The sequence below is a fragment of the Mytilus galloprovincialis genome, chromosome 4 (assembly GCF_965363235.1).
Source record: "Mytilus galloprovincialis chromosome 4, xbMytGall1.hap1.1, whole genome shotgun sequence".
Classification (NCBI taxonomy): domain Eukaryota; kingdom Metazoa; phylum Mollusca; class Bivalvia; order Mytilida; family Mytilidae; genus Mytilus; species Mytilus galloprovincialis.
The window spans coordinates 44,447,629-44,469,852 of record NC_134841.1 but is presented as its reverse complement, the minus strand read 5'-3'; the positions used below and the strand labels follow the sequence as shown (position 1 = coordinate 44,469,852).

Genomic DNA, 22,224 nt, shown 5'->3' with positions numbered 1-22,224 from the left:
GAAAGTAGACTCTTTTACATGAAAAAAGCTTACCAAAAAATGCCTAGGTTCTCAGGCTACTTTTTTAAAATATAGATAAAGGAGGGAGGTCTTTGAGGAAAAGTTGAATATGATGCACCATGACATTAAAACTTTCCTTGTATGCGAGATTTGGCAAGAATTTAGGTCATCTCATTCCACTCTTTAATGTTTAGTCAATGTTAATTAACAATTAGAATACCTGACTTTTACATTTTTGTAAGGCACACAGACAACTTCTTTAAGTTGTTCGAAAACACAAAATAAATCAGGATGCGACAGGGCCTAAGAACCTAATATATTTTTTGTGTGGCCTAAATATGGTTTGTCTGTAATGTAGTAACATAAGAACTATTCTTTTCGACAATGTGAGATATTCTTCCCCAATTGAAATGAAACTATATTTGCTACGGACCAGTATCTATAAGCTTATGCAAAAGTCTGAAATTCAGTTATGTTAGATTACTAGGAGATTCTATTAAGACAGTAAAACAAATATATGACATTATTTTTTATAGAGGAAAATTAATTCTTTATTATCTCCCTTAGACTGTGAAATGAAAATATGTGTCTTTATTTATTAAACCTATTTTGTTCCATATTTCAAGTAAACAAAAACATTTGGAATTTTTCATTCCTTTTAGAAACAATAATGTCTTCTTTCTCATTGACAAAATGATTATTTTAGTTTCAAAATTGTCATACTTCTAAGACAGCACAAATCATACACAAATTTTGAAGTTTTTCTTACCATTCATTAATTTCATTTAAATTTTTCAGATAATTTTCTAATTTCTTCAATCCATTAACTTTTTGTTCTTTGAGATTTTCATAAGTTTCCCAAGTATTGTGGATATTTGCCCAGTTCTTCCATTTGATAAGAAACTGCTGTTCGACTTCATTGATGCTAGGATCACAGCCATCATTGGGATCACCGTTCTCCAATACATTGTATATGGTGGTTCTGCTTCCAGTTGCTATGGACAAATGATTTGTATTATTAAAATTTTGTATTGCATATATACCAATTAGAGATACAAATTTATACTTAGTATCCCAAATAATCAAAAATCATCAACATTCCAAAAAATACTAGTTTGGTTCATTTATTATTTATGTAAGAGAATATCCAAGTTAGATTTTTAAGCAAAGATTTATATTTTGCTAAATTAAACAATTTGCCTGTGGAAATTTGTTGATTTACAGTATGTATTTCATACTTGGATTCAGTTTTCATATGTACATATATCAGACTAGAGTTTACTATTCTAATTAAATCTGATGGTATGCATGTGTTTGCCTTTATTTTTTACTGACTGCCTAAATGTCTAGTGATAAAATCTAAAGTATGAGTATGTCTTTTTTACTGTATACTTATACTTTTCTGTATTGCAAAAATATGTTTACGGAAGTCTCCTTAGGTCTGTACATTTTGTGATATCATATGATCAGCAAAATTAACTTATTTCCATTACAATGCACACTTATGATATGTGTTTTGTCTCATTTCGTCTTTTTTCATTGACCTTCTCTGATTGCACATTTAACACACACTGGATTAGCCATAAATACTTTGCTACATTGTAACTTATGCATGTCCAACAGTTTTACATGCTAATTGGGTATCTCACCTAATTTCTTTCCCATCCTTGTTTTATAAACTCTTTCAACAGTCTCTCTATTTTCAGCTTCAGCATCCTCTTCTTCTTGTGCCACTTCTACGACATCATCTGAATCTGTCACATCATCCGATTCTTCCTTGTAACTTAAGACAAATCAATAACGTTTACAAAATTCATACCTCAAACAATTTTACCACTAAAAATCATCAACAACATTCTCAAATAAAAAAATCAAGGCCTGTTTATGAAGCATTACCTGTCACTGAATGAAGACACTGAAGTTTTTCTTTCTACAGATACAACATCTGAGAACAAGAAATGTGTAAGTTATCCTCTGACATTTTTGTTGTATTTTTTTTATATCCATGTACTGTTAACACATGGCATTACTGATAGAACAATTAGGGCTGTTCCATAAATACATACATGGGACCCAGATGGCACTTCCAAATTTCAAATATGAGTGGGCGTCATCTATGTGTTTGCAAAGTGGTAATATAAGTGAAATTTTAATTTGCCTCCACATGTGGTTACCTTATTTTTATCCCTGGGTATCATGTATGTTTTAATGGAATGGTGTTTTAATTTCAGGGTTGAAATTATTATCAAATGTACTGTACTATTGAGAGTATTAACCTCCTCACAAAGCATTTGTTTATAATTGCAGTGATAGTAATATAGCTGCACACTGTATACTATAAGCAAGTATGGTGTTTCTTATTAACAGCCATAGAAATTTAAGATTTCAAAAGTGACTAGACTGTGCAGATATGACCAAATATATATGGCAAAATATGTCAAACTGAGGTCATAAGGTATCACAATTAAATTATAAACTGAATGCAGTCAGGGGGTGTAATCAAATAAGGCATGAAATTACTGATACATTTATTACAATAGCCATCAATATCTAATTACTTAATTGTAATGAGGGTCATAAAAAAAAAGTCAAATGCAACATGTTTTCAGTTTGAATACTCCCATTGCATAAGTTGCACCAAGGTAGGACACTACTTTTCCAGAAAATGGTGCAGGACAATTTCTAAAATTCAAAAGCAAAGCAACCCCCTGGAACTTGAAAGATGACATGCATAGTTATAATAGTGTTATACTTATTACAAAGAAACACAAACATAACACTTAAGCAAATGAAAGTAGTTAAGCAATGTTTGACTTGATAGATTATGAATTTCAATGAATCAAAAAATTTCTAAAGGAATGATAGCTGACTTTGCCAAAACAACAAAATAAAAGATCCATGAATATGCAAGTTTTCCTTAAACCACAAAAAATTGGTACCCACAAATATAAATGAATACACAGCTTTCACAAACAAGAGTTTCTTAAAAAATATATATCTTTTCCTGTAAATCTTATTACACACTTATAAAAACTGACACTGAAAGCAAAATATTCAAGTAAATGCAAAATTAAATATTGTTAGTCCAGAAAAGCTTTCTAAGAAGCGTAATGTTTTAACTGTAAGAGATGTGAATATCCCTTACCAGACCCCTCTTCTGGACTGTTTTCTCCCAGATCTATAACGAGGCTTTTGCCTGTAATTTTACAATAATGCAAAATCTATATTAAAAAAGAGACAATGTGACTGATACCTATCAAAGATTGCAGGTTAAGAATGCTACATCATTCAGTGTAAAATGCTCTCCTGTCAAACCTATTGTAATGACTTCAGGCAGTTTTCTCCCCAGGCCGTTTTAGCGTGCGCCACCATGACTCTATATTTTTTTCCTGTGATGCTATAATATGATATTTTTCTTGTCTACATCGAAAACGATGTTCCGAAATTTTGAACTTTCATCTAATTACTGCTTGTGATCATAACGATTATATCACCTTTAATTGTAGTCAGACAATAGAGGCAATTCAGAGTGATTAAATACGTGTTAATTGCCCTAGGGTGATAACTGTTTGGATACGAATACCCCAAGCTGACATGACTTATACCAGGTGGTCCAATCGCAAATACAACATGCAGAAAATGTAATCAGAAAATCATAAAACAATTCAAAATCTACGTTTTCATAACGAAAATTCAAAGATACAAATGATTTATTTCTTTAGAAAAGAGGTTTTGTCGTATATTTTTACTTCTTAAAAGAAATACTTGTTTCCCTTCCGGTACTACTTGTGAGGGCCCTCATGGGGTTTTTGATTATGTGATTACTTGGCCGTTTTTTTAATGATTATTTGATTATTAAGCCAAATATTTCATGATTATTTGATTACCTAGGACTGTATTTTTAGTTTATGATTATTTGATTACTAAAGATAAGCAAATATTTAATGATTATGTGATTATATTGGCAAAAAAATGGTGATTATGTGATTACTAGGACCCCCCCATGAGGGGCCTCACTTGTCAATCAAAGAGCGTATATAAATCTTTTTGATTTTAAGCTAAATAAGTTTGATACTTCTTAAAGTACTTAACAATAAGCAACTTTTAAAGTTTTCTTCCTTACTTCTTCAAAACTTTTGTCCCTTATAGTCTATACAAGTAACTCAACAGAAGTAAAGGCAACCATTTTTACAAACAGTTCTCAGTAAAATGAGTCATTATCAACTAAAATAATTCAAGTAACTGCCCAATTTCCAAATAATACCTGACTTTCTTTGATGCGTTTCTGGTCTCAAATTTCCTAGCATCATCATCACTCCAAGAATCAGAATCTGACAGATGTCCGGTCTTTGGTCTTCCTGCAGATTTCGGCTTCCCAGATCTACCAGAACGTCTACCCTTCACTGCTCTTCTAACTGGTCTGTAGAAATATACATCTCTCAATTTATTCAATAATAAAATAGAGATTGTATTATTGGTACTGACAAACAAGACTCTGATCAATTCACAATTGATAATGTAAGAACCATATGTAATTAAATTTTGTAAATACATTTTAATTAAGAGATATAATTTTTGACCATTCATTAGTTTTATAATAGTTTATGTCTTGGATATTGGATTTAATTCAGTTTTTTTTCACAACACACATAGATCTAGATTACCCCTGAAGGTTAAAGTACAATTAATCAATACTACTCACCTATGCTGAACGGCTTTTGGAGGACGATAATCTTCACTTCCGCTACTGCTTTCATTACTACCGCCACTTTCATTCCAATCACCAGAGCTTTAAATTACAAGAAAACATAAATTATTTCAAAGAAGTTCGTTCTTGTTCCTCATTTTTGGTCGTGGAAACCAGAGTTCCTTGAGAGAAACACTGACCTTTGGTAGGAAAACTTACTCCCTACTCAATTACTATTGGAGTCAAATGCACCTGCCATAATTGGGAATTGAACTCACAACCCCAGTGTTGACAAGCTAGGAAGACAGTAATAAGAGTATTTAGGCCTATCCATATTTATGAACCTCTATCGTCATTGTTCAGCATTCAATAATAAATGCAAACACAAATTTCAAAGTATACAGTATTTAAAGTGGATATTGTTGTAACAAAAAACCCACTTATAATTGTAAGAAGGAAAGCACTTTTTATACTAATTAAATATCAGATTTTTTACCTGATGTTGCTCAAACATTTAATTTTATCTTTACATTAATTTCCATCAATTTATTTTCTGTTGATCATATTGATTACTACATACGACATTTTAATAAAAAGTATTTTCTAAATATTAATGGTATATCTGAGATATTCCTAATGTATTAAAGAAACCTATTCTTTCAAGCAGAAATTATTGTGACTACAACTTTCCACTGAATATATAACTTACAACTTTCCACTGCTTTTTTTTTACTGAATTTTGTCTAACAACAATTTGAAGTTAGGTGTACAAGCACACATTTTTGTAAGGACATACTGCAAAAGAGCTGTTTAAAACCTACTTTTTCCTCCTTCTCCCTTTCCGGCTTCTAGGCTCACTATCCTCATCGGAGTCCTGTAATAAAGTATTTTTCATGAATATCATTCAGGACCATATATTGGAAATGAATGGATATTTATTGGGTGAATGTACATGGAATAATACTCCAATGAAATATGTAAAAAAAATCTATATAAAAAAGAAACTTTAATTGGTGTCACTCATCTTGACAGTTGCTGAAAGGGCTTTAGGATGAACTCAAGTTTACACAATACAGCATGATCATGTACGGCCCATTGCATTTACTTATGTGTTCCTAGAGATTGCTGCACTACCAGTATACACTTTTGCATTGCCTAATAAAGTAAAGTTTTAAGATTTCACCTTATTTCAAAGTTACAAATAAAAAGTTAACAAGGAAAGTCCTCTTTTAACAAAAGTATGCACTGTTTTAAACCAGTTTTGTGCACATGTAATGGTGTGCACCTTCCACCCATAGTCCGATGCCCCAGACTAATAGGTTTTTATATAACTTCGTTGAAATATTGGTCTGTTGACTAGAAGTTGGAAAAGATCTTGGTGCAGACTAGTGTATTTTTATTGTCTTGTCGTGATTAAAATATGATATTTGAAATATCTAGTAGTCAACTTTTTTTTTATATGAATTACAAGTCTACAATATTCACTATCTTAAAGACCACTTCACAATATATATAGCTGCCTTAAAATGATCTAGAAAAACAAATTCTAAAATACCTGTGCATTGTAACGCACTGGTTCCTGTCTTGCTCTACCAGATCTACGTAGACCAAACAAATCAGGATTTTCTCTTAAGATCTAAATAGGTAAAAAGTTTTAAAAAACATGAAAGAAGGCCAAATAAACAGCTTAAAAATACAACAAATATTCAAAGCAAGATCTATTAAGCAAGGAGTTAAAATTGCAGTTCACTTTTAACATTTCAATCTATCAAAAGCAGTTTTATTTTCAAATAAAGGCTTTCTAACTGTTTATTTTTTTGTTCCATAAAAGTTCTCCAAGAGGATGATTCATAAATTGTCTTTGCATTATTGTATTATAATTATTTACCATGTTATCAATATGTTATCTATTTTCAATTAACATATAGAAGAATTTTAACATGCGGCAATGCCTGTTCAAATGCTTGAAGAAAGACATGACAACATAACAGCAAGCATTAAGATAACTTGTCTATCAGTCTTTGCATTGAATTCCAATATCTAACTTGGAAAGGGAGAAACAATAAACCGCACTTTACGTGTATCATGAGATATGATGTTATCAACATTCTGCTAATTTTTATGTTTAAAACCTGTAGTTTTATAACTTCTATGCCAATTTTGTGCAAATAATTTTGTATTTCAAAACATCTTTCTTCTTGTAAGATTAATCAAACGTAAGAAGATTTACAATACTATAAATTTTAGGATATAAGTTGCGTCTTACTAGCCCTAGACAATGCACTTAAAACAGCCTATGAATTTAGAAATTAAGAAATGTATAGAACCCTAAAAGCCAAACTAAAAGACAACTCCAAGAAAAAAAAAATTTTCATATCAGCGCTAGGAGTATAGGAACTTACGGGAAAAAAAATCAAATTTGAAGCCTTTTGGTTCGAACCCACAACCTGCCAACAAGGTTTTGTACTTATAAATAACTTACTTCTTTTAGTTCAGTGTTGCTCTGTCGCTGAGGCCTTCCTCTTTTACCAGGACTACTCTGCTGAGAGTCCGTATCGTAAGGCATAGGGACATCTTGTCTATTATTATGCCCATTGCGATTGTCTGATTCACTCTCAGATTTAGAATTACTGTCAGAACTACTTCCTGATTCAGATGAGGAGTCAGATTTACTGGACCCAGATCCAGATTCTGATCCTGATTCACTTTAATAAATAAAACAATTCAGCAACATCATTCATGTTCAGTTTGCTTGTTAATACAATTTATATCCTTCAATTAAGCCATATGTGTCATTTATATTTTTGATTTTTGGAAACTTTTTTTTCTTCTGATTTTATTATTTCTTTTTTTCAGGGGTAGAAGTAAGAGATGAATAATATTTTATACAGTTTTTGATTTTCATGTTTGTCTGAAAGAATTGACAAACAAGGCCACATTAGTCAGTTCATTCTTGTGCACCTTAAGAATCATGACAAACTATTTCATGTCTGCATTCAGCTATGTTTATTTGGTCATTTCATTTATATTAGCTCTTCATAGTTTGTACATGTACAAGATTTTTTATTCTCAAATAATTTTTTATGACATCACTGGTGACAATAATTGTTGAAATGTACATCTGATGCAATAAAATAAGTACAGTTAATGTTGTTGTGTGATTGGGCATTTGTATTTCAGTGTATAAATTTTCAGGTTTCATTGGCAGATAGAAGTAACCAGACAACATAAAGCTACTTCTAAAAAATTTCATTGAATCATGTCAGTTAATGAAATGTCAGTAAATTACCTAGAATTGTTTCCAGATCCAGAAGCACTTTTTTCTTCTCCAGACTCTGAGCTGTAAGTCAGCTTTGAACTTTTATCAGGTCTTCCAAACAGCGGTTTACTAAAGTCATCATCAAGATCACCCTACAAAATATAATAACATTATGATTCAAAATGTAAAAAATGATGTTAAAACTGAATAATTGATTGAATTAAGATCAAGTTGGCAAAGTTTATGTAAACATGAAACTTTTTTCTTCCAAATATAGTCCTGTTTCACTTCATGTGTTTCATGGTTGCTTAAGGTGGCACACAAGGAGGGTAAGCAATTCCCACTTCCCTCCACCTAACCCTACCATATTACTCCCAGTTCCTTTAAAAATATTCCAACTTCCCTCTCTAATTTGGTGAAAACAGTCTTAATGTCATAAAAAAGTCAAAAATAAGCGTCCAAATGCAGAGCATATACAGGGAGCAGACCCTAAGTATTTGTAGTAGATGGGATTGGAATGATCAAAACCAGGATTAACTTACCACCTCCACTTGCTTGTACCTTTTCTGCATTATGACAGTTGTTACATGTACTTACTTGTTTCTAAGGGATAATGTTTTAATGTGCCCATCTAAAGTCAAGAACTGTTGATCATTAATCAGGGGTCATTTAAAGTTTTAGTTCACTTAATGAGAAATTGCCATCGTTCTGTAACCATGGATTGAATATCTTTTTATTTGGGGTCTTTCAGAGTTCCACAAGTTGAAAACCTCTGGTTGACATCTGAATGTTTGTTTCTTCAGTCACTAGCAATGATTATGGTGATGTGCTGGTGCATTTATTGCTTTTCCACATATTCAGTCTTTTTCTTTAGTGAGGGATTTACCATGTTTACCGTACCTTTTGTTTTTGTTAGCCTGCGAAATTTTATTTCATGTGAGCAAGGCATAGCAATCCTACATTCTGTCATTGCCTTCATCAACATTTAGCACTAGGTAAAGTCTGTGAGTATTGTTTATTTAGTCATTAATAAATTTGTCAAACCTATTTGGAGTTTAATGAAACTTGGAGAGAATAAAATTGAGAATGAAAACAGTGAATGTGTCAAAGAGACAACACGACCAAAAGGCAAAAAACAACTAAATGCAACCAATGAGTCTTCAACACAACAAGAAAAACAGAGGCAGACTTCAGATAACCCCTTAACTAAAATGTTTTGAAGAAGCTTGTTAAAACGGAAAGACGGAAAACCAGTATCCAGAGCAAAATTTTAAAAATATTTTTTTTTTAATGTTTCACATTTTACTGGTAGCTGGCCATGGACTAATATTTTTTTACGGTTAAACAAGTATATAGTTTGGGGTTAAAATTATTGCACATCAATTACTTCGTTAATCCTAGCTTTATAGATTTTTGTGTTGGGGCTAGCAGCTACGGTCAGACTTTATGTGATATGGTTTGCTTTGTAAACATTGCAATGCAAATAAGCTTCCTCTTTGACAAGCTGCTTTCTCGACTGCTAACAATAATAATACATTGAATCTTTTCCTCAAACACATAAACTTCATGTTCATAAAATGAAATGCCATGCTTATAACAACGATCTGATCATTTTTGCCCATGCTTGAAGATTTTCTGAGAAAGTGTTCCCTGTTGCAGAGATAAGTAACAAATGTAGATGTAATAAATATCACATGCAGTCCTCTCATTTTTCCAGTAAATGTGTATTCCTGCAAGGCTGCAACAATCGTAGCCATGATGGAAATATCTGAATAAAAGAGGTGAAAGAGGGACATTCTCACTCACAAGTCACAAATAAATTGACAATATTGCTAAGGAAGAATAAAATAAACTGACAAACAACAGTTCAAAGAACACAACATAGAAAACCGAAGCCTGAGCAACACCAACCCCACCAAAAACGTTGGGTGATCTCATGTTATCTGTATCTATCTAAACAGCAAACATAAGTTTCTGACACAGAATGAATGTGGTCTTGAAATTTGACTTTTAACTTTTATGATCCAATATCCATTATTTTCATACATGGTAAGATTCATCATATCAAAGAACCCCAAAAAATCAGTTTTGACGAAATCAAGCCAAGTTCAATTTAGGACCCTTTGGACATCAATGTGGACCAATTGGATACCTTGGCCTTAAATCCAAATTCAAACTACACCATTTGATTCAAGTATCTAATAAACAGCTGCTCCATGATAAACAGCTGCTCCATGAGTGCATGTTGCGCCCGTCGTCTTGTGTGTGAATATAATTCAATAATCATAAATAGTTTCTGACATACGGTGCGACATGTGAAAAAACCCTTTCTTTTTACAAAAAACTTAATATTAAACTCTAAAATAAAATTTTAAATCATCACCAAAAAATATAGAGATCTTTAAATTAATATAACTAAGAAGTGTGTAAAGTTTTAAGCAATAACTATAAATTGTTTTTGAGATACGGCGCAACATGTGAACCCCCCACCTTTTTTTCCCCAAAAAATCTCAATATCTCTATCAAAATGAAATTTTGAATCAAAAACCAAAAAGTATACAGATTAATAGTACTAAAGAAGTGTTTAATGTTTTAAGCAATAATAATAAATCCTTCTAAAAATACGGTGTGACATGTGAAAACCCCATCCCCCTTTTTTTTTTACAAAATACTCTACATGTATTACTCAAAAATAATATTTTGAATCAACACCAAAAATAATACAGATCTTTAGATTAATATAACTAAGAAGTGTGTAAAGTTTTAAGCAATAATCATAAGGCCACGTTTTTTTAATTTGTTGGTTTACGGATTTTTCCCATGAAAAAGTCAGGTCGGTTGGTCGGGAAAAAAATAGAAAAAAAATCATCTTTGAAGACAGAAAAATATGCAAAATTAATATATATTTCACCTTTCTAACAATATATTTGTTATGCTATTTCATCAGCATTTCTTAAATTTTAGTTTGATGAAATATTATCGCTCAGCTCTTATAATAAACATCGCATGACATTGTCTAATAATTTACATTAAAACCAGATGCTCCGCAGGGCGCAGCATTTTATACGACCGCAGAGGTTGAACCCTGAACGGTTGGGGCAAGTATGGACACAACATTCAAGCTGGATTCAGCTCTAAATTTGGATTGTGATTAAATAGTTGACACAGCATAGGTTTCGGACACAGAATGAATGTGGTCTAATGAACTTAAAATATTTTTTTTGCCTTTGAGCAATTCACTATGCTGTTGAATATTAATCCTCTCAAAAAAATGTTTGAAGAAATTTTCTTTTTATTTATGAAATCTGAAATGAGAAAAATTTAACCCCCCCCCCCCCCCATTTTTTTTTCACATCCCCCTTTCCCTTTTTCCAAAACTGATCTCAATTCAAATTTCTTATGGAGTTTGCAACAATAACTACTCATTTAAATACATCATAAAATATTAAAATGTAACAAAAGGTGCTTGTTATCACTGAATGGTAAAGATTGTTTTAATTATCAGTTGGTAGTAAAAGTGAATATACATTGTATATTGTATAAAACAATGATTTAAGTTGATTTAACTACTATTCTGGACAAAGAAAGATAACTCCAATCAATTGAAAATTTCTTGCTATTGCAGAATATTGTGCAATTAGATATTTCTTGCTATTGCACAATACTGCGCAATTGAAAATATTTGCTATTGCACAATACTGTGCAATTGAAGATTTCTTGCTATTGCGCAATACTGAGCAATTGAAAATTTCTTGCTATTGCGCAATACTGAGCAATTGAAAATTTCTTGCTATTGCACAATACTGTGCAATTGAAGATTTCTTGCTATTGCTGAATACTGTGCAATTGAAAATTTCTTGCTATTGCACAATACTTTATATAATAATTTTGGATCCTGATTTGAACCAACTTGAAAACTGGGCCAATAATCAAAAATCTATGTACATTTTTAGATTCAGCATATCAAAGAACCCCAAGGATTCAATTTTTGTTAAAATCAAACTTAGCTAAATTTTGGACCCTTTGGACTTTAATGTAGACCAATTTGAAAACAGGCCTAAAAATTAAGAATCTACATACACAGTTAGATTTGGCATATCAAAGAACCCCAATTATTCAATTTTTGATGAAATCAAACAAAGTTTAATTTTGGACCCTGATTTGGACCAACTTGAAAACTGGGCCAATAATCAAAAATCTAAGTACATTTTTAGATTCAGCATATCAAAGAACCCCAAGGATTCAATTTTTGTTAAAATCAAACTAAGTTTAATTTTGGACCCTTTGGACCTTAATGTAGACCAATTTGAAAACGGGACCAAAAATTAAGAATCTACATACACAGTTAGATTTTATGAAAAGGGTTAACAATCCCACTGAATTAAGGTCTGCCAACTCGCCCCACTCATGACAAATAGATAACCATGATAAATTTATTAGTGCCAACTCGCCCCACTTACGAAAAAAGATGCAATCCCGTTGTATATCTATATGTGCCTGTCCCACTTCAATACCTATGAAAACCTTAGTGAACTGCTTTAAAACAAATTGCTGTTACTGAGTAATTGAAATCCTTCATTTGTATGAACAGGTTTACTTTCAAGTGATATACAAATAAGTAAGCTTACAAGTATAAAGTTATTCTACAATAATGATACGAAAACGTTTTTGCAATGATATCTTAAGAATGTGAAACATCATTTAATTTAAAAAATAATGGTTAAACAAATTTCAGGGTTTTTTTGTATTCTGTGTAGATTAGTTTTCATTTATTTAAAGTGGGGCTAGTTGGTGGACCTGAAAATTATACATTTGACCTTTTTACAAAAGTGGGGTGATTTCCCAGAAGAAAAATTAACAGGATTTATCCCTTTTCACAAGTGGGGCGAGTTGGTAAACCAGTTTGGGCGATTTTTTTAAAAGTGGGACAGGTTGGTGAAAAAGTGGGGCGATTTGGTAAGGGGCGTTTTGCCAGTGGGGCGATTAGTCCTGCTTCCGCCTTCACCCTGTCCACATTTGGACAAGTTTATTTCTGTGAGATGATGCATCTTACAGACTGATGACAAATAAGAGAAACAAACTTATTTTTTTTTTTAAATTATTTGCGCAAATGACATTTCAAGGTCAGTTATAATGGATTTGTCTATTTTTAGAAATGTAAACTGAAAGTTTTATTTTTTCACAACAGAAAGTGTTATCAATTTTGTTAGTGAGTAATCCATTTCATTTCATAACAAAGAATATTTTAATTATTTTTCAGAGATAATGCATTTGTTAGGGTCGGCGGGAATAAAAACGCATGAAAAGTCAATTTCATTTTTTATGGAAATCGGCAAAATCAGGTCGGCGGATCCGTAAACCAACAAATTAAAAAATCCTGGCCTAAATAGTTTTTGAGATAGGCGCAACATGTGAAAAAAAACACACCCCTGTTTTAATTACAAAGTCCCGTAACTCAAAAAGTTTTAATCTTATTTTCACCAAAAGTATACAGATCGTTTGACCATCATAAGAAACAACTATATATTTGTTTAGGGGCCAGTCGAAGTACGACTCCGGGTGCGAGAATTTCTCATTGCATTGAAGACCTGTTGGTGACCTTCTGCTGTTGTCTGTTCTATGGTCGGGTTGTTGTCTCTTTGGCACATTCCCCATTTCCATTCTCAATTTTAAGTTTCATGAAATTTGGATAAGTCGTTCTCAAGTTACATTGCAACATGTTTACACTAGACAGAAGGACACCGGACATTTGTATACCATAGATGGGTGTACACAAACCCTGTTTGTTTAATTTTTGTTGTTATCAAAAAAGGTCAAATTTTGAACCCCATTTGGACCGAATTGTAAAGGGGACCCGAAATTCAAATTCTACCAGTACATACAGTTAGATTCAGATTCACCATATCAGAGAATCCCATTATAAAATTTGTAACAATTATACAATTAAATATTATGCAGGGTGCAGCTTGATACGACCGTAGAGGCAACCCTGAACAGTTGGGTCAAGTATGGACACAACATTCAAGCTTGATAAATCTCTGAATTTGAATTGTGATTAAATATTTGACACAGCATAGGTTTCTGACACAGAATGAATGTGGTCTTAAACTCAAAAATTTTAAATTGGACTTCCTTTTATGGTCCAATATTAAAAATCTAAATACATGGTTAGATTCAGCAAAGAACCCCAAGAATTCAATTTTGGACCCTTTAGACCTCAATGTGAACCAATTTGATGACGGGCCTATATATAAAAAAAAAATCATTTTTTGTTGAAAAATTCAAACAAAATTTAATTTTTGACCCTGATTCAGACCAACTTGAAAACTTGGCCTATAATAAAAAATCTAAGTACATGTTCAGAATCAGCATATCTTAAGAATCTAAATACATGGTAAGATTGAGAATATCAAAACACTAATAATTCAATTTTTGATGAAATCAAACAAAGTTTAATTTTGGACCCTTTTGACCCCTAATTCCTAAACTGTTGGGACCAAATCCCCAAAATCAATCCAAACCTTCCTTTAGTGGTTATGTTCCAGACCATATGAGTATTTGGACCATATACGTTTACTTGTACGGTCTGACCATACGCATACGGTCAGACGGTATGAGTATATGCGTAGGAGCTGACAATGTTATTGGATCGATCCTATGGGTTAAATTTAAACAACATTTAACATAATCTTTATTTTTATTTTTAAAAATTGTTATTATTACAATTAGATGGATAAAATGTACAAATGAACAATTGAAATTAAATATTTGTTTAATTGTATATTTGAATCCTATTTTGGTACCCTGGCCCATGGTGACAGTTGCTATAACAAGTAACGTAATATTTTTTACATTTACATGTTTGAAGTTCATGCATGTTCCTTTACATTTGCATTTTGTTGTAAAGTTGCTAAATATCCTATAACAATTGTCCTCCCACATTATGTTTTCTTCCGATATCTTCAATTTCAGTGATAATAATTCAATCAATGTATTACTGATCCACATACAAAATACAAGTCAGAGATTAACAGATTTAATGAGCATGATTTTTTTAAATAGTTAAAATATAAAGTTTTTATTTCAATTACAATTCATTTTTTTTATATTAATTTGAGAGTTAAGTTATGTTGATCTGTTAGATGCATATGTATCTAATAAACTTGACAAAACTTTTATTATTAGTCAGAACGTACGCATATGGTCCAACCGTATGAGTATTTTGAAAAAGTATGCATACGGTCCAGCCCGTACACGTACGGTCTAAATACTCATATTGTCTGGAACAGTTATAAACCTTGTGTTAAAATTTTATTGATTTCTATTTACTTATACTACAGTTATTATCCGAAAATCATCTGTCTTTATACGACTTCGACAACGCAGATGACATCATGATACCAATATACCACAAATTTTTTTTTAATTTTTGCAGTCTTATTAAAATGGGACCCAAAATCTAAAAACATGTACATGATTAAGAAACTTAAGAATTAAGTACCACTGCACCATATTGAATTTCTAGCAGTGAACAAGCATTAGAAAAGATTTTGCCCCTATTTCATATTTAAAAGGGGACAAGGTTTGTCCTCCAAATGCAAGGATTATAGACAAATTGAAAATAGCAAACTAATATGAGACTAAAGAAGACCAACGGTAACACAAACACATTTTTAAAGTATCCATTTCCTTAAATGGTTGATCTATGACAAGTTTTGAATTAAAGACTTAACGTGCTCCAACACATTTTTACAGTGTTTTATAATGAGCATTGATAAATATATTGCATTATGGCAAGACAGAAATATTATTCCTACATCATTAGGGAATAAATTACAACAATTTAAGTTGAACTTGACATGCAAAAGGAGCCTGAAAAAAAATACTGTCAAGAAGTAATGTTAGATATTTATAGTGATGGGGTTCAAGATAGTTTGGTACAAATTAGTATCTGTAGGAGATCATTTTCATCCAGACAACTTGGCAAAATTACATGCAAACCCATCATGCCCATCTTCATGACCTTATTATTATATTTATTTTAGTTGCCATATGATTAAGTTGAGGTCCTTAATGATACATAACGTTAACTGTGTTCTTCATTTAGCCTTTTAACTTTCACTGATGATTAGTAGAACATAAATTGGAGATTCCTCAGCTTGCATACAATGTTACAAAGGGACATTACTCTAGAATGGTAAAGATGACCCCACAAATATCATTACTTCTACAGGAAGAGACCAATTACATTGAGCCAACACTCCTCAGAAACCATACAAAGTCAGAAATGTTTCAAATGCGATGTATAATTAAGTGGTTTGAACTACATTTTTCTTTGAAACAATATTTTTCCACAGAAAACAGCTGTCCATTTTATTACAACAGTTGCCCAATGGTACAGTGATTTTAAGATCTATAAACCAGTCATCCTGGCCCAAGTTTCATGGAAAATGATGAATGGCATTTTTCAACATTAGAAATTAAAAATCCAAAATTTATAAAAATCAAAAGTGAGCTTTCCTGACAATTCACAAGTTTTATATGAAAATTGGTTAAAACCGTTTCGAGTAATTGTTCTTTGAATATTTAACATATAGACAACAGATGGACAGACCATGATATACTAATTACGTTGTCCCGCAATTAGCCTATGAAAATTCAATCCACAAAGAAAGAGTTTTGCAATCCAAAAGTACAAATTTGGGCTGGAAGTTTTTTGAACAAAATAAACTAATGAAGTTCACTTAAATATATGTAGATCAATATGTATTTTTCATGCAGTCAACTTGGTGGGTAAATTGAAGCAGCATATATATAACTTGTGATAAATATATATTCAAATTATAGAAAGTTCTTATGAAACAGTTACCAATGCATGGACTGGCTTCTTGAACACCTTATACGATAAAAACATAGACTCCAATCTAGGGTTTACATTCAGGCCATCTGGATGAGAGCCAATTAGCTGGTACATGTGATGTGGCTTGATGTTTATATTGAGGTCAACTTTGAGAGAATCCTTACGCCAAATTAACATAATTGACAATATTTCGACTTCAAGTACATGTAGGTTTTCAGGAATTAATGTTTAATGTGTCTATTTTGGAGCATCAAATAATTAGGACTTAATTTTCCAGTTTAAGGAATTGGTCAGAAAATTATATTTAATGAATTAGAATTATCAAACCCTTCATGGACTGAATGTTGAAAATTGCCAGCATTTGTAATTTGTAAATCCAAGTAAAAACATTTAAACAAGTAAAATAACTTCAACAAATGGGTGCCAACATTCATTCATACATTTAGCGGGGAAACGTCCAGACATAAGTGAACCTTTATAAACTTGAACCAGATATCATGATGCCCACTACATGTTTTTTTTTTAAATCTGTATATCTATGGAAGACTAAAGTTTAAGATATCCATGATATCATAGTAAATATCAGCACTGACTTGTGAAGTTGAACAGAAAGTTTATTTCAAAATCTAAATTTAATACTAACATGATTGATAAGTGGTGCTGAAAAGAGTCTTAATCCATAAAGAAATTATAATATTTATTAATATAAACATGTAGTATTTGGTAATTAGTATTAGGTATAGATTTTTAAGTTTTCTTCTCATGGAAATTGTAAAATATCAGCTGTGAACCATATACAGGTATGAACCTTTGAAGTGAGTGACTAAACCAGCCAAAAGCGTTCACATTGTGACAATCTGGCCGATATTTTACAATAACCACATGTCAAAACCTCATATTCTGTTTATTGTTATATAACTGGTCTTTTCTCCCTCCACAAAGAGTTTTATAATTGAAGAAAGTCAGCTTGAAAACGTCTCCACAGACATTGTGACATCACGGTTAATATCTGATCAGACATTTTGTTTTTGCCAATGATGTTTGCTCAAGTCTAGTCTTAAAGCAGTAATAGAAAAAATAAGATTATGTAAGGTAAGTGATAATTGTAATTTCTGTCTATTAAAAGGGTGTTGACACAAATGTAATTATGTAGTTTGTAGGATCTTTAAAATATTAAATATCTGGACTGTAATTCAAGCACAGACCTGTAAGAAATATTCAAGACCTGAAAAACATGTTACTTGTCGTGTAGTTTAACCATGGAGATTATTTGACATTTGTGGTACATATAAATGTATGCCATCATAATGCAGATTATGTTGATCCCATCTATTGGAGCACTTTTTATGCAATTTATTAGATACTGGTACATATGGATTTTCACATTGTCCTCAGAAATGACAGCTGGATTTTTCACAATGGTCATGTTGTATTTATGGGAGAAAAACAATCATTCTGCTTTTTTCTCAACTTACAAAACAAGACTTTTTCGTGGAAAAATTACACACACAAATTGCAAGATGGAAATTTAAATGGCAAAAAAAATAGAGTTAGCTTTGTCATTATCATACCTTTCATGTGGAATTGTGATAACCTAAATGGATAATATATTATTCAACATAAACTTTGGGTATGTGATGCATTAAATAAATGCAAGACAGCTCTAGAACTTAAAAAGGTAACGGTAAATAGTGTCCTCATTTAAAGTAGAAAAGAGCTTACTATATGTGCATTAAATTACTTTAGTCAAGTGGTCTCTTTATGATATGATTATATGGTGTACAATTTTAAATAATGGATTCAAAGTCCACAAAAACCCTTACAGTGTATTTGGACATGTACATCATTGAAAATATGTGAAGAATCCCCCTTTTTGTTATTAATTGTTTTTGTTAAAAGGATTTTGGTGTAAACAGCGACTTAAAACAATGGAGCCCATGATATTACAAAATCTAAGTAGGAGAGCTTGTTAGCCACCAACAAAAGTATTATAAATACTGGTTTCACTACCAGATTGCCCAGATTTTTTTTCAAAGTCCCAAAAACAAGTCAAATTTGCAAAAATGGGTCCCTAAAAAAAGTTGGAAAATTCAAGGGTAAATGAAGGTTACAAGTGCATAGAACACATTAAACAGGAAATTACAATGGTTCAAGCTTTATTTCGTATATATTTTGCTTCTGAAGCTTTGCCTGATGTCTAAGCCAAGTATCTGAACTGCATCGGAAAACTTTACAAGTCGGTGAATTTTGGTCCAGTTATTCAAAAATAATTCAAAAAAGGCATTGTTTTACAAGTTTGATTCCCCAAATATACAATTGAAACATTTTAATCAACAAAATAATCTTAAATAAGATCATAATAAGCAAAGTTCCAAGAAAAATTCAAACTCCCGAACAAAGACAAAATTTCTCCAAGATGGCGGCGAAAATTTACAAGGACGGCATCGTGTACTGTAGCAAGTTAATTCAACACAAATATACGAGCAGTATCCACAATAAATATAATCTAAAACAATAATTTTGATCAAAATATTTTCAGTGACCAACCTTATCCATTTCACGTGTTCATTGTGTATAAACAATGTGAGCGATGTCTAAGCTGATCCGACTTTCAACCATGTAAAAATTCCTTTCTGATCACGTGATTATAACCACGTCACTGTATATTTGTAAATGAAGGAACATATTTTAACAAAATCCAGCTCGGAGACTATAATTCTAGAATGCTAGTGTGCAGTAATGAAGAGTATTTAACGTTCACTTTTTTTGCACTATTAAGAATATTTGGAATTCTGCATACATGTGCCTATAAACATCTTAGTTTTGTAATAAATGTAGAATAGATTGAAATCAAATTTGTAGAATTTTGAAAACATCAAGTTTTAAAATTATTATTTAAGTTCCTATTCAACAAAACACTTCTATTTAGTGTTTATATTCTATGTCACTGATCCAGTCCAAATACAGTGTCGTCAGACGTATTCAATATGGCTGCCGCCTGCGGAGTGCCCGAATACAGAGGATTGTGGGTAAGAACAAGCCATTGCAATTTTGCGTTTCAGATGTTTATGATAGGACAAGAAAGCGTTTTTGCTTTGGTTAACATTGAAAACGAGACTTTCAATTATCAAGTGGTAAAACTCAATCAAACTCTTTCTTCAGATCATTGTCACCAAAAGTGATTTTTTTACGTAAAAATTACGATTTAATGATATGAGAAGCACTAATATTATTCATGAACTTTTAGACAAACAATTAACAACTAAAACAATAGAAAAAACATTGAATATCAACCATTAGTCGAAAAGTATAGGCTATGAAAAAACATTTTTTGTCAACATAACTATTAAGTATTTTTGGTAAGGTATACATAATTAAACAAAAATAAAGAATTTTGGTTAATATGAAAAATGTTTCTAAGTGCAATAGTCGGCGTCATTATCAACAAGACATTAGTTTCTTCAAAACAATTCCGACAAACTTAAGACGTTGTTAGATAATTGGGAAAAGTTTTTGTTCAAACCAACCAATTTGAGGGGAAATGCTATAGATTGAAAAAGTATTATCCCCAGACAATGGTCAATCTCTCCTAACACAAAGAGCTCCGAATTATTAATTATACTTACCACAATTGACCTATAAAAATATCAATCCTATGATGCGCATGTTTTAAGTCTAGTTGAATATTTTGCGGGCTTTGCAACAATCATAAAGTTCACCGTATTATAATTCAACAGTGAACATTCACAATTGGAAGCATTCCCTTATATCCATAATTGGATAAAAGTTGTTTGTACTAACAAAGCTACGTGTTCTTCATTCCATCCTTGTAATGGGTACAGCACTGATTAAAAACATCCAAATACTGGCTCATCAACCATGTCAACGACAGAAACGTACCCGAGAACGGCAAACTTGCGAAAGCAAAACCTTTTATCGTTAATATATTTGGTTAAAATCCGACGGCGTTTGTAACAAAGTTTATATCGTAATATCAAGTTATCGATTGAAGTACATATCGATAATCAGAATACCGTTAACTTATCGATAATCATGCTTTTATCGATTATTATTACAAAATCAGAATGTTGCCTTGTAAAAAGTATTATTAAAGCGCAATTGCGGGATTTATAGTAACAGCAAATCGATATGTTAAATGTGAAATATTTTGTCGTGTTCTAGACGTATTGTCATAAATTTATAGATTGCTATTACATTTTTAATCAATCAATAAAAGTCGCCGATTAATGATAAATTCGCGCAGCGATGTTAACGATAAAGGGCGATGACGATTAAGGAGAGTATTAAAAAAATATTATTTTTTTTTTACTTTCTTCCAATATTTGTAAAATTTTGAATAATCTTTAAATTGTTTCATAATATATGGAAGGTTCCATACAATAAAATGTTGCATGTTCTTGTTCTAGTGAAAATGATCAATGTATGTTACCGAATTCTAAATCTACTATTAAACATATACGTTTACAAGGAAAAAAAGAAATTTTCAGTATCCGATATACAAACGTTTTCATCGATTCTCCGACGAGGATAAACATTTGTGCCGCACTTTCTTTAATACATTTTGGTGTTTGTGATAGATGTTTGTATAAATTATTTTAAAGCTACACTTCAGAGTAAATACAATGATCGAAAGTGAAATAATCATTGGCAAGTTGCCAGCGTCGGACATTTGATATCTCGCAATGTGTTTCAGAAAATTATACCGACGTCATTTTGAAATCATCACCATCAACGGTTCCAGCGCAAAGTGTCGAAGAAAATCAATAAAATCATCCATTCCTTCTGGTAACGTCGACTTCAGACGAAAAAATTATCGATGTAGGAAAAATATATTTCAGCCTCAGCATGACAAAATCAACACCACTTCGTTTTGCCTTGGCCTTAGAGATCACTGAATTAATTAGAACAGTGACCATCCACGACCAAGAACAAATCTTCAGCTTTCTGTACATTGATATTCATTGCTACTTCGTGTAGACTGATTTCTCTTTTCAATTTCTGTCGTTCAATAATAGTGTTCTCGAAAAACTGCATATATTTTTTTCAATTTCTGGAATTTTCAAAGGACTTGCGTTATTTCTACAATAGTAAATTTCACGGTTCCGATTCATAACTTTAAACCAGAGACATAATACAATGTCTTCATTTTAACCCACTACAAGTATTCACAATACAGACTTGATAATCGATGGTTCACATTTAATTAGATGCTTGCCAATATTAATAGACCAAGAATAAACTGTAAACACAAACAACTGAAAAAAGGGAGATAGTATTAAGAACAATGCATCACTGTTATTACCTTTTAACCTTTATGTAACAAGAGTCTGGTTTCGAGCTTTATATGGACAACGTGTAAACAGTAGACGAAATTCTCATCCAAATTCCTTTAACATC

General features: G+C 31.7%; 1 protein-coding gene across 2 annotated transcripts in view; it reads right to left on the bottom strand.

The window, feature by feature from the left end:
- The window catches only part of LOC143072220 (chromodomain-helicase-DNA-binding protein 1-like), a 44,618-nt gene extending 25,123 nt beyond the window's left edge, over positions 1-19,495 (bottom strand). The window contains exons 1-9 of one of the 2 annotated variants that reach the window (XM_076247062.1): positions 19,354-19,495; positions 7,977-8,098; positions 7,170-7,392; positions 6,243-6,323; positions 5,509-5,561; positions 4,703-4,789; positions 4,265-4,420; positions 1,650-1,783; positions 770-995 (exon numbers count right to left, since the gene is read on the bottom strand). In XM_076247062.1, the coding sequence (XP_076103177.1) occupies positions 770-995; positions 1,650-1,783; positions 4,265-4,420; positions 4,703-4,789; positions 5,509-5,561; positions 6,243-6,323; positions 7,170-7,392; positions 7,977-8,098; positions 19,354-19,362 (1,091 nt within the window). In that variant the 5' untranslated portion in view covers positions 19,363-19,495. The remainder of the gene's footprint in view (positions 1-769; positions 996-1,649; positions 1,784-4,264; positions 4,421-4,702; positions 4,790-5,508; positions 5,562-6,242; positions 6,324-7,169; positions 7,393-7,976; positions 8,099-19,353) is intronic. The other variant, XM_076247063.1, reaches the window with a different exon arrangement.
- Positions 19,496-22,224: the final 2,729 nt, after the last annotated feature.